The sequence below is a fragment of the Oryza glaberrima genome, chromosome 2 (assembly GCF_000147395.1).
Source record: "Oryza glaberrima chromosome 2, OglaRS2, whole genome shotgun sequence".
Lineage (NCBI taxonomy): Eukaryota > Viridiplantae > Streptophyta > Magnoliopsida > Poales > Poaceae > Oryza > Oryza glaberrima.
Window position 1 is genome coordinate 4,026,026 of NC_068327.1, and position 13,378 is coordinate 4,039,403.

Below are 13,378 nucleotides of genomic sequence, written 5' to 3' on the forward strand. Positions count from 1 at the left end.
TACTAAACAAATAAAAATCTCAACATGCAAGCATAGCATTTATTAGTACTCCTAGATTCTATATGCAAGCATGTCACACCAACCATTAAACACACATGTTAAACATACAAGCATATAGTAATAATATCTATGATTTATTTCATTCTAAAATTAAACATACACATGCTAATACACCATTCTCAAATTAGTTTCATAATATTTCAATCTAAATCATATCATCATTTCTCCGAAGCGCGGGCATCATCTGATTTTATTAGCGTTCAAGATCCACGCTCTACCCATATTATCCCTTAATTCCATCAACCTCTATGTATCTTTAAACATTTCACTTCAATCCTTAACTCTTCTAAACACTCACAGTTAAACTAAAATATATGTACTGTCTTATCTATTTATCTCTATTTCATCATTCTTGTGCTCTAAATTTATATATGTCTAGATTTATTAACATCAATATGAATGTGAAAAATGTTAGAATGATTACATTGTGAAACGGAGGGAGTAGTTGTTTTATCGAATTACTCTTGTCAACCCAAAAATATCTATATCTAAATATATACGTTAACTATGTCAGTAACTTATACCAGATTAATTGGGAAAAATTGAACACTTTGGCAAATCCAAAGTGAACTTTCGAACACCGAAGAATTGCGATTTCAAATGTTTTTCACACGATTTTCCTTTTCAAAGGAGCAGTAGTAGTAACAGCTACCTGACCGGTGGGCCCGGGCATCCGGATCAGATCAAACCGAAACCAAAATCCCAAAAAAAAAAAAAAAAACACGAGGCGCAGGCGAAGCCCACGTGGACGAACACCCTCCTCCCCCCGACGACCGCCGGCCGCCGCCGTTATCATGCCCCCCGGCGGCGGGGGCGCCGTCTTCCTCGGAGTCGACGTCGGCACCGGCAGCGCTCGCGCAGGCCCGTCATCCTATCCCCCCCCACTTTGAAGTTTGAACCCCCACCTCTTCTTCGCTTTGAGATAGTCGCATATGCGTTTCTGGATTTAGCTGTTCAGTGGTAGTGGAGATGCTTTTGTTTTTTTGGAGTGCGGAATTCGGAATCGGAGAAGAAATTGAATGTCCAGTGATGAGGAAAGTTGATTGTTTCGTCGTCTGAAAAATTAAAAAGAGAAAACGATAGGTTTCATGGGGAAAATGGTAGTAGGAATTATGCGAGAATTTGCTGTGGTGGAAGGGGGATATTGCAGGGATACGTGTTCAGTGAATTTATTTCCTACAGTGGACGTGTTTAAAATTCAGTTGGTGTATGCACAAGAGGCATGAACTTGCTAATATGTTCTTAATTTAAATTCATTCAGGTCTCTTTGATGAGAAGGGTAAGCTGCTGGGGTCGGCGAGCAGTCCTATACAGATATGGAAGGAGAAGGACTGCATTGAGGTTGAGGAGATTATGTTCTAATCCATCCGATGTATTGCATGATACTGAGTTGTACTGTATTGCTAATTCTGGACTGTTTTTGAACTTTTCATCACCAGCAATCATCAACAGACATATGGCATGCCGTGTGTGCTGCGGTAAAACACGCGTGCTCTCTGGCAAATGTTGCGCCTGAGAATGTTGTCGGACTTGGCTTCGCCGCTACTTGTTCTCTTGGTTTGCTCTTATCTCCGTAGTAGATGCTTGCATGACTTGTCAAGGATTTCATTGGCTTGATCAAACGGGATGCTGCTTGCAGTTGCTGTTGATGCTGATGGTTCCCCTGTTTCTGTTTCTTGGACTGGTGATGCGAGGAGGAACATCATCGTGTGGATGGACCATAGGGCTGTAGACCAAGCTGAGCGAATCAATGCTCGCAATTCGCCGGTATTGCAATACTGTGGTGGGGGTGTTTCCCCAGAAATGCAAGCCCCAAAGGTAATCGGTGTCCTTTCATTGCTCATGCATATGATACTTCAATTGTTGTACTAGTTTTTAGCTTCCTGTTCCACCCATTAGTAAAAACTGCTGAACATGCTCCTGTCGACCGTTGTATTCATTGCCTGGTTGCACTTAGTTGTCAGTTGTTGGGCTGCATATTAGAAAACTGAATGGTCCAATCAGGGAACAAGTGCTAGGACAAACACTGGTAGGGAAAAACCTAACATTAAAATGCTAAAGACCTCCATGCGTGGTGACAATTTAGCATATGCATAGTTTCTGTGTGGAACATATCAACTTTTTGAAGGTTTGATGGAAAGTGGTGTCATGCCCACTTCTCTTGCTGGCCTTAGTAAAGCTTTTCTCTTGACCACAATGCTCACTTGTTTATGTTACTGAAGTCCAATCATTTTTGCTTCTTCACCAAATTTGCTCTATGAGAATGGAGGTGGCGTTAATCATGTGATGGGCATGGATAGTGATTTAGATTCAGTCACTATTTTTTAGGATGGGATTAGTTATTAAAATTGCTATGAATACATATGCGTAGTTTGGCCTTTTCACAATTTTGTACTGAGAAATGGGGAGGCACTTATATTGATGTGCATTATCTGATTGTACAGCTCTTATGGGTAAAGGAAAATCTGCAAGAGTCGTGGTCAATGGTATGTAGGTGGATGGACCTCAGTGATTGGTTAGCATATAGGTGAGAGTTCTGGATATAATTTGTGTGGTTCTTTTTTTCTCATTACATATGTATTGACTTGTAGCATGTTCTGTTTTGGCAATCCTTTTTTAGAGCGACCGGCGATGACACACGCAGCTTATGCACAACTGTTTGCAAATGGACATATCTTGGGCATGCACACATGGAACAATGGAAGGAATCAGATTCACGTGATATGGAAGCATGTGGATGGGATGAAGTCTTTTGGGAAGAAATAGGCTTGGGAGACCTTGTTGAAGGAAATCATGCAAAAATAGGTTGAGTGCTTACACTTTCTCCATTTGGTGCTAAATCGTCATACCATTTCATGATTTTCAGATACAGACTAATTTTCTACGCAAACCAAACAGGACGCAGTGTTGCATTTCCTGGCCATCCTCTGGGTTCTGGGTTGACAGCTACTGCTGCCAAGGCAAGCAACTAGTCTGCTCATTTTCTAAAAGTGATGTTATTAAAGTTGAATTATGTGAAATGCACTATTTTTTTTTCTTATTATCTAGGTCACCAAGTTTGTTGCCTACTGTTCTTATGTTGGAAGAAATGTCTGAAGTTATTTCTCAGTATTTATTTTTTATGTTTGTTTCCTCCAATTCTCAGGAGTTAGGTTTGCGTCCTGGGATTCCTGTTGGAACTTCACTAATTGATGCTCATGCTGGTGGTGTTGGAGTCATGGAAAGTGTGCCAGATGCAGAATCTAAAGCTGACAGTCAGTGTTGGTTTATCTGTATTTTTCTAAAGAAATCAGTTCTAGAACTTTATATTCATGTGTTGTGAAACATTTCTATTTCAGCGTCTGATGAATCTGATGAACAAGCTATATGCCACCGCATGGTCTTGGTTTGTGGGACATCTACATGCCATATGGCTGTCTCAAAGAACAAACTGTTTATCCCTGGTGTCTGGGGGCCATTTTGGTCTGGTACAGTTTCCTTCTCGGATCACATATTTACTTCCACTCCATACAGTTCTTGCCAGGATCTCTGTTATTTTGTTTCCGTACTTGATTTTCTGCTATTGTTGGTGAGCATGGTCAATAATTGTTATCATGATTTCATATTCAGCAATGGTTCCTGAGTTTTGGCTCACGGAAGGTGGCCAAAGTGCAACTGGTGCTCTACTTGATTACATTGTTGAAAACCATGTTGCTGCTCCTCTTCTTGCTAATCATGCTGCTTCTCAAAGTAAGTATCATGCCTTTTCATGCTTACTGAAGCATGCAATTGTGTAATTTTAGTTGTTATGACCTGTAAAAGGCGCATAATTTTCTGTTCGAACTGTCCAGGAATATCCATATATGAGCTACTGAACAAGATACTATTTTCTATGGCACATGAGCAAAATATTTCTTTTATTTCTTCCCTGACTCAAGACATCCATGTCCTCCCAGATTTTCATGGAAATAGGTAAGAGTTCATCACACATCCAGTGAGTAAGACAGACTATCTAGGTCACTTTTTTGCAGATTTCCTGTGCAACACACAAGTAACTCAGACAAGGCCAATCACAGTTTCTCTTTTACTATTCTGAATCTCAACCGTCTGTAGTGAAAAATGAAACTTTGATTCTGGCATGTACAGCTATTATTTCTTTCAGGTGGTGAAAACTGTGGTTATACATGTTAACATTTATACGTGTAGTTACAAAAGTTGCTAGAAAGTGTTTCTCTTTTCTTTTCACCTTGAATATACGTACAAAGCAAATAATATGGCATCAGTACAGCTTTTGCTAAAAGTTAATGCTGCACCAGCATTGTGGCATGGATACTTTTTATGAGATGCACACTATTTGTTCATTCTCTCCCCTCAATTTTGACATGCGAAATGGAGATGGGATGAAAGTGATTGATAAAATTCACCATGCTCTCTCTCTCTCTCTCTCTCTCTCTCTCTCTCTCTCTCTGGCTTTACACACTGAGGCATTCTTTCAATGCAGTTTACTTGACTGCACTGTTTATAATGGTTAGGTCTCCTTTGGCTGATCCAAAATCCAAAGGAATCATATGTGGCTTCACACTTGATACAAGTGAGAAGCACTTGGCGCTTCTTTATCTAGCAACAATTCAAGGCATTGCTTATGGTACTCGTCATATTGTGGAGCATTGCAATGCTCATGGGCACAAGGTATTTATTTGCTATGAAGAGTTCCAAAATGAATTTGATCTGATGGCATATATTTAAAGGCCTAGAATATGATATCTTTTTCTTCATGTGTCATAGATCGATACTCTTCTTGCTTGTGGCGGACTTGCGAAGAATTCCTTGTATATCCAAGAGCACGCAGATATAACTGGCAAGTTTCCTTGTACAGTTGTACTACAGTTATCCATCTCAATTCCCTCATTTCTTGATCTATGAATTTGGACATATACTTGACAGGATGTCCAATAATACTTCCTAGAGAGAATGAGTCTGTGCTTTTAGGAGCTGCTGTCCTGGGTGCTGTTGCTGCAAAGAAGTTTCCAGGTGTTCGCGACGCAATGAAAGCACTGAATGCGGCCGGGAAGGTATTCCCAAGTCCCAACACATCTTGGTCTCAACCTTTGTACTAGTAACTGGGATCATCTTTTATTTATAGTATTCTTAAACAACCTGCATACATTCCGCTCTTAATTTGAATAATGCTTTCTTTGCTGGTTTTACCTTTTGTAGGTTGTATATCCATCTTCAGATCCTAGGGTAAAGAAATACCATGATGCAAAATATCAGATATTCAGATCCCTGTATGAGCAACAACTCTCCCATCGCTCAGCTATGGCACAGGCATTGCAGTAGGGGCTTATGACCAGTTGACCACTTCCAGTGACCACTGAGCTGCCCATTCATTTATCTTGTGAAAACACCGTATTATGTTGCCATGTTCTCTTGGGTCATTGACATCTCATATGCCAAATTCCATGTTACGTGATCAAACTGATGATACAATGTATAAACAGTAGAAGGCAATAAGATCCTTCAGAAATGTGATGTTGGTTAGAAAAGCACAATAATGAAAATTGTAAGTTCAGGGGGAAAAAATCCAATAAATGGAAATGGCTTGCATGTTCCCTTTGCATGCAACATGTTTTGTTTATCATACAGTTGAAGGTACAAGTTACAACACGTCAGCACCAGCATTTACGGCACAAGGGCGATGAATGACTTTAGTCCTGTTTATCATCACCTTTTTTTCAGGTCACCACTCACCAGTTGCCCGGTAGGCACTCTTGTTTGCTCCTGAACTCCTTGAGTTTGTGATAATTGAAGATTCATTGATTCATCTACTCATAGAACATAACTTGATTAATCACACTCCATATCAGATGAGCTTGCAGACAGCTGTCCACCATTAAGCAAGCTTGATAGGCTTCTACAGAACTGCAAGTTGACATCATATGCATCGCATTTCCGTTCAGTAAATTGTGCATCCTACTATCTTGAGGTGAAGCCAAATTGATCTGAAACAAAATCATAACACTAACAAACCTCTTTGTATGATCTCAGATCCCCAGTTGATTTGGACACCTCGACGACGCAGTGAGCTGGTGTTACCTTGATCACCTGCAATTTCTCACTTTTCAGGTAAGCTTCAATCCCTGAGCAACAGAAAAAGGACACACTACACATGATGGAAGTGATTTCAGAAAGGATATCTCACCTCGGCCGACAGAGTAAGATCAAGATTGCTTCTTGGTAGTAATTTGCTGTCCTGAATCTCCACCTGTGACATAATGAGAATTGGACTAAAAATTTCACCTGGAATTTGATAATTTCATTGGAGAAACTGAAACCATATGTTGGTGAGATGAATTACCAGAGAGCTGTTCATTCTCTTCACTGCCATGCTCACATCCTTGGCTGCAACCTTGATCTTGTCGAAGGTTTCCTGTACTGGGTGTGGCGAGGCGAGCTTTGTTTTCTGCAAAACATCGGTCAATCAATCAAGGATCTTAGTTTACTGCCGTGTATTGGTGTAGGTAATTTGTGAAAGTAATCTATTCTAAAGCTTAGTGCACCTGCTCCTGGAAGAGACCTGACAAGTCAAGATCACTGCATCTCGCTATCAATTGGAAGGCATTAATGAATCGGTCAGTTTCTGCCGTCATCTCTTCAGTTTCCTTTACCTAGATACAAGGGCAATCTTAGCAACTACCAACAGGAAAGACTGGTTGAGAGGTAAGAACTACTAGAATGGAGTAAGTTCCAAACTGTATCAAATTACCTCTGTGTTGTGACTGCTATCACTGTCTGTGCTGGCCTCTTCAATAACATCACAATCATCATCATTCTCAATCCTTGCTGATGGATTGCAGTGATCTTGGAGCCACTTATCATCAAAAATATCGCTTATCTTTGCTCTCTGAAGAACATTTAAGGTATGGTGTTATCAGCAAAATAAAGGTCGGCAACCATCCAATGCTTACATAGTGCTACATAAGTATTTATCATAGCTTACTGTTATAGGAGATGGATCCAGTATCCTGATTATAATCTTCTTCTGAGGGACACTGAGCCATTGTGGGAAAACAAACTGAGCTCGAGATATCTTTCAAGAGAAATATTTTCAGTTAGGACATCTGAAATCAGTAACAGACAGTAGAGTAAAAGGCGGTATCGTATTCGGATGTTTACCCTTCTGTACAAGTTTGTTAAGCTGCAGTCTTGAAATGGTAGATAACCAGCAAGAAGTTCAAACAGGATCACACCACAAGACCAGACGTCTGCAGCTGCCCCATCATAACTCTTGTGCTGAATCACCTGTCAAACAATCTGAATCATAAGTTGGCAATGCAAATGACTAAAACTTCTGCAAGAAACTTGTCCTACCTCAGGAGCTACATAGCATGGTGAGCCACAAGATGTGGATAGAAACTGTCCTGGCTGGATCAAAGAAATTTAAACACAGATTTTCAGAGTTGAATATGAATCATTCGGTGATGCTGATAATGTTTGCTAGCTTTTACCTTTTTTAGCACGCTGAGGCCAAAATCAGATACCTTGAGATTGCCTTGATTATCTACCAACAAGTTCTCAGGCTGTTTACATCATCAGAAAGTGCTATAAATCAGCAAATTATAGCTTATGATGAAGGGATCGAGATGATTAAAACAGGGATAGCAATTAATGAAATGAGAGCAGCAATATCTTGATTTCTTGACCTTGAGATCTCTGTGGTAGACACCTCTCCTATGGCAGTAGTCTACAGCATCAATCAATTGGTAGAAATACTTCTTCGCTTCCTTCTCATCCAACCTCTTGAGGTAACTCTTAAACCCAGAAGAAAAGAAAGATCAGGAATTGCAAGAAAAATTAGCTGAGTTAATCAGACTAGAATGACATGCTGGTTAATTGATTATGCATGATGTCTTACTAGCTTGTCAGATAGCTGCCCTCCTGAGACATACTCCATTACCAGGCATATCTTCGTCTTCGTCGCGATCACCTGCACAGGAAGAAAAGGTATAATATAATCCTCCATTCCTCCTGAAACCCTGATGCTGATACGGGTAATTAGTAACCAAGCTTAATCACCTCATATATCTTGACAATGTTGGGGTGGTTGAGGAGCTTCATGGCCGTGATCTCTCTTTTGACCTTCACCAAAATCCAGATCATGCAAACTAATTAACGATCGATCAAGAACAAACTTATGGTTGTATATTTTATGGTAGAAGCAAGGGATGTAAATCATCATTTCCATTACCTAAAAAAGAAGAACCTATCTATCTATTCGTGCCTGGATCGATCGATCAATGGACTAACCACGAAACAACAAATGATAAATTACACAGATGAATTGTTCATCATGATCATGATCATCACCTGGTACATGAGGTTGTTGCGGATCACCATCCTCTTGTCGATGACCTTGACGGCGACGGTGGCGCCGGTGTCGGCGTCGACGGCGAGCCTGACCTTGGCGAACGTGCCGGCGCCGATGGTCCGGCCAACCCTGTACCTCCCAATGCTCTCCACAAACCCCATCTCGCCGTCTCCCTCTCTCTCCCAACTTGTCAAATCACACAACACGAGCCCCAAGTCCTACTACTACCACCACCACCAGCAGACGTTGCCGTGTGCTTGTCTGCTCATGAAATGGCCGTGATTTTGCAGCACTTTTTTTTTTTTTGAGGTTTTGCGATGCGTGAGTTGCTGCATTGGTGAATGGTGAGAATGAGAGAGGGGAGGGAAAGGAGAAGGAGAAGGAGAAGGAGATGATGGGTGGTTGGGGTGGGTTTGGAGGCGGAAACGCCCGGGGCGCGCGTGATCCCGGGATGTAACTGCCGGTCGCATCGCACTCGCACTCGCATCGCATGCGGCGATCGACTCTCTGGCTGCTTGGTCTCGTCGTCTGCCCTCGCGTCGCCGGCGGCCGACGCTGCGACGGAAATTTTAACGGGAGTCCCACTCCCACTTCCGGCTTTGCGTAGGTGGGCTGCAAACGAGATCGGGCTAATTTTGGGCCTCGTTTTGCGTACGAAAAGCGCCGAAACGAAGGCCGGGCCTCTGTTGCGATGTTGGGAGGAGGAAGCGTCTGGAATGGCCAGCTAGCCGGCGAGAGTGGCTTGGCATCCACGGCACGCCGGGACGGACGCACGCTGCCGACCAATCCAACTGACGGGATGTTTTATTATATATTCTTTTTATTATTACACGACATATATATTTATGTATATCAGGATTTGAACTCTAGCATATGAAAGTCGCACATTCATAACTACCTCTAATAAGAGAAAATATTCTGATCCCTCGAGAGGATGTTAAGTTCCCTCGTTGTTTACATGTCACTTAAATGGCTATGAAAAAAAATTTAAGAAGATGTATTAATATGTGATATATCACTCCACAAATATGTAACCACAAATATGTAAGTTCAAATTTAACTTCTACATCTCGCAACGAAAAAAACAATGTAGAAGTTGATTTTGAACTTGCATATTTGTGGAATGATACATCACATGTTAATACATTTTCTTCTTTTTTTTAAATTATTTTGATAACTATTTGAATAACATGTAAACAACGAGAGGATATCCCCTTGAGGTATAAAATCCACTCCCCCTTAAAAAAATTGTTATATTCATCGTCTCCTGCTCTAATTATAAAGATCGGTCCCTTTTCGGAAGCTAAATCAATACATTTGTGGATAATTTATTTTTTGCGATGACTACATGTATAGATATAAATGAATGGATTTAACTAGTATAAAGTTAAAATAAAGCTGGTAGAAAAGTATTGAGATGAAAATTTTTTATAATTTTACACGAAATATACATTTCAGAGCTTAGAAGACATACAAACAAAAATAAAAATAAAAAAAAATCGAGCATCTAGCGTATGTTTCGTGCGCTTCCTTGCGCCGAAACCAATCGTAACCGTAGACTATCTCCATCTAACGGACTTGAAGTGAAGGCAATCAATTAAGTCGACCGGCCTGATCCAGATATCATCGAGAGAGTCACGCCCATAACTTGTTCCACGCAGCTCAATGTGATACAACCCCATATCCAGCCGCGGTCGGCGATCCACTTGATGGCTCATTACTCCCAAAAGATGGCTCCTCATCGCTCCGTTGCAGTCCCATCTCCACCATCAAGCAGAAGCAGTGCATCCGACCCATTTTAAACGTAGCAATAAGTTCTCGTGTTTAATTTTAATTATCTATCTCATTTAATAATATTGTTACAAATTTAAAAACATAAATTACGCATAAAGTACTATTCATTTTTATTATGTAATAACAATAAAAATAGTCGTTATAAAAATTTTAAATAAAACGGATGATTAAAGTTAGACACGAAAATTCATGGCTGCGTTTAAAATGGGACGGAAGAAGTAGAACTTAAATAATAGTACTCCCTCCGGAATAAAAATACTCGTCATTTTGAATAAGACTACAATGGAACTTTAAAAATTGATTACAAATATCATCTAAAATATTTGTTATATAAATACTAAGGCCATGTGCATATATTAACCTTAAAAAATACTTTAATAAAATCATGTATTTGTTAATATTTTAATATATATTATAATAAAATAAACAGTAATTAAAAATTGCAGATCATGTTCCTATTCAGAGCGATTAATATTATCAACAAGAAGGAGTAAAAATTGCCTATATCTCTATTAAATCTCTTATGGGAGAGATGAAGCATATTTCGTAAAGAAGCACAGCTGCCCCTTGAACAGCGCAAATCACGTGACGCAGATACTCGTGCCCGTTCAACAGCTGGGGGAGGTACGCCCAGTTGGGTCCCGCAACCGGATGGGTCGGTCGGTCGCCTCGCGACGCCGATCGATCGATCGATGGACGAAATGACGGCATCCGGTTCGTCATCACCCCGGCCCCACGCGCCCCCGTCCACATCAACTCCGTCCCTCCCTCCCACCGAGCCGGGCCGCGGAGAGCGCGCGCCGCCGAATCGCGCGAACCACCGGACGCTGCCCGCAGGACTGACGTCGCTGCTGCACCTGCACTAAAATATTTAACGCTGTCGATTTTTTTAAAAAATATTTGACCGTTTATTTTATTTAAAAACTTTTTTTAAAGTCTTATTAAAAAAATTAAATAATTATTAATTCTTTTCCTATCATTTGATTTATTGTTAAATATACTTTTGTGTATATATATAGTTTTACATATTTCATAAAAAATTTTGAATAAGACGAACGGTCTAACATGTTTAAAAAGTTCAACGGCGTTTAATATTTTAGAAAGAAGGGAGTACTACAGTAGTATCAAAAAATCCAAATAAAGATGGCTTGGTTTCTCCTCTCCTTTGGTCGTTTTCAACGGAGATTTTTCACTCACGGAACGACAGATTCTGAATAGATCGTATAGCTGGGTTGCAATTAACGTGCAGCAGGGACCGGATATATCCACTTGTGTTGGGCTCGTTCAACGGCTACGGACCGGCACGTCCTACATATGCACTCGACGTGTTCCTCCCACAAACCACACACACACGCACACAAAGCTCAACTTCCTTATTAGTATTAACAAGTTCTATGGTACAAACACAAATTAAGTGTACGTGCAACTCTCATTCAAAACCAAAAGCAAGCTGAGAAGACGAAAAATGAACGTTCCTGCCTAACTTTTAATTTCGACAAATTTTACTACGGAAAAGTGATTTCATATATCCTCGAGAGAAATTCTCTCGTATCTAGATAGTCATAAAACTAAAAGCAAGCTGACACGATGAATATGAAGGTGCCTACCCAACTTTGAATTTTCACAATTTTTACTACTACTTGCGTTAATCTTTTCCCGCATTCATTTTCCGCGTAGCACGAGTACTGAGAAAAGTCTTTGGCTATAGACGTTCGTCGACAGTGGCAGTCACGCACAGGTTAATTAACGCTGAAGATCAGCCGACGATTTATATATCGATCGAGGTGGTTAGCCGGTCATTACTGTCGTCTTAATTAACTTTCGACGGCCAGGTCAAACCGCCCCCTTTTAATTTCCTTCCTCCCGTAAAAGCTAATCTTTGTCTCTTCCAACCTCATTTTGCAAAAATCGATTTAAATGCTCCGACGTTGATTGATGCCTCCCCCGGTCGACTTGCCGCTCTCCTAATATCTCCACCCCGGATCTTCTCATCCACTAGTATTTTGTGACACATAATTTCTCACTAATCACTACTACTCCCTCCATCTACTTTTGATAGTCATATTTTCAAATCTAAAAAGTTTATTTTTGATAGGCATATTTCAATCCAACAACCTATCATCTTAATGATTTTCTCGAATTTAATACGTGACTCACCATTCTTACACACATGATTGACTACATGGGCATTGAGAAATGTAAATATTAATGAATCGCTTATTTACGAGGAATGACTAATAGCATGTTTAAATGGATGATAAGTAGAATTACTTATTCTTGGTCTGTGTGTCAAGATGAAATATGACTATCAAAAGTAGATGGAGGGAGTACTATTCACTAAGCAAGATAAACTCTTTTTTCAAACATTTTTTTTATTGTAGAACAGATCAGAACTTGATCTGTTTCGATGCAAGTAGTATTCCCTCCGTATTTTAATATAGATTAAATGTATGACGCCGTTGACTTTTTATCCTATTCGTTTTATTTATTTTTTGTGAAAATATAAAAATATTTATCTCATGCTTAAAGAACATTTGATGATGAATTAAGTCACAATAAAATAAATTATAATTACATAAATTTTTTGAATAAGACGAGTGGTCAAACGTTGAAAAAAATGTCAACAGCGTCATACATTAAACGGAGTTGCTAGAAATATGGCGCTATATGCTACAGTCGATTTTTAATATAGCGTCATATGCTACAGTCGATAGTTACACCTTATTTACACCCCACTTACATATGTAATTAGTATGTAATTTTCGAATTTACAAATTTAATTTTAGTACTTACATATGTAATTTTGAGATTTACATTGTAAATATACTAAAATTACATATGTAATTTAGGGACTTACAATGTAAATACATGCCGACTATTTTTCGATGAAAAATATGACGTCATAAATATAGCTACACCCTACATTAAAATAATATGGAGATAGTAGCTGCTTGCGTCCTCTACAGTGCAGACACATGCAAAGGCTATATTATCATAAGCGATGCTGCTTATAACCAGACCTGGATGCGATTATCCACACCTTTCGGCCTAATCATGTCTACTAATCAGATCAGGAGATTTTTAAATTAGTCCCAAATCCGTCGAGCAGTGGCGTCTTGGTTGGCGCCAGTGGGTGGGCCCCACCGTTCACATGGCCCAGAAGCGACAGGTGGGCCC

The 13,378-nt window shown here is 40.0% G+C and overlaps 2 protein-coding genes across 2 annotated transcripts; one reads left to right on the top strand and one right to left on the bottom strand.

The window, feature by feature from the left end:
* The first annotated feature begins 749 nt into the window (after window positions 1-749).
* Window positions 750-5,680, top strand: LOC127762939 (uncharacterized). Its single transcript, XM_052287484.1, has 15 exons — window positions 750-921; window positions 1,322-1,401; window positions 1,500-1,617; window positions 1,700-1,878; window positions 2,505-2,587; window positions 2,681-2,865; window positions 2,959-3,020; window positions 3,206-3,314; window positions 3,399-3,527; window positions 3,670-3,789; window positions 3,891-4,011; window positions 4,572-4,728; window positions 4,825-4,897; window positions 4,984-5,111; window positions 5,257-5,680. Exons 1-15 carry the CDS (start codon window positions 855-857, stop codon window positions 5,377-5,379), a joined length of 1,734 nt encoding a protein of 577 aa, XP_052143444.1. The 5' UTR covers window positions 750-854; the 3' UTR covers window positions 5,380-5,680.
* Window positions 5,681-5,749: 69 nt separating this feature from the next.
* LOC127762940 (CBL-interacting serine/threonine-protein kinase 21) lies at window positions 5,750-8,839 on the bottom strand. Its single transcript, XM_052287485.1, has 14 exons — window positions 8,407-8,839; window positions 8,116-8,178; window positions 7,955-8,026; window positions 7,743-7,850; window positions 7,548-7,619; window positions 7,411-7,464; window positions 7,216-7,341; window positions 7,040-7,129; window positions 6,806-6,943; window positions 6,600-6,707; window positions 6,398-6,502; window positions 6,242-6,304; window positions 6,070-6,144; window positions 5,750-5,961 (listed from the first exon to the last, which is right to left on the bottom strand). The coding sequence occupies exons 1-14, from the start codon at window positions 8,566-8,568 to the stop codon at window positions 5,887-5,889; spliced, it is 1,311 nt and encodes a 436-aa protein (XP_052143445.1). The 5' UTR covers window positions 8,569-8,839; the 3' UTR covers window positions 5,750-5,886.
* Between the last annotated feature and the right edge of the window lie 4,539 nt (window positions 8,840-13,378).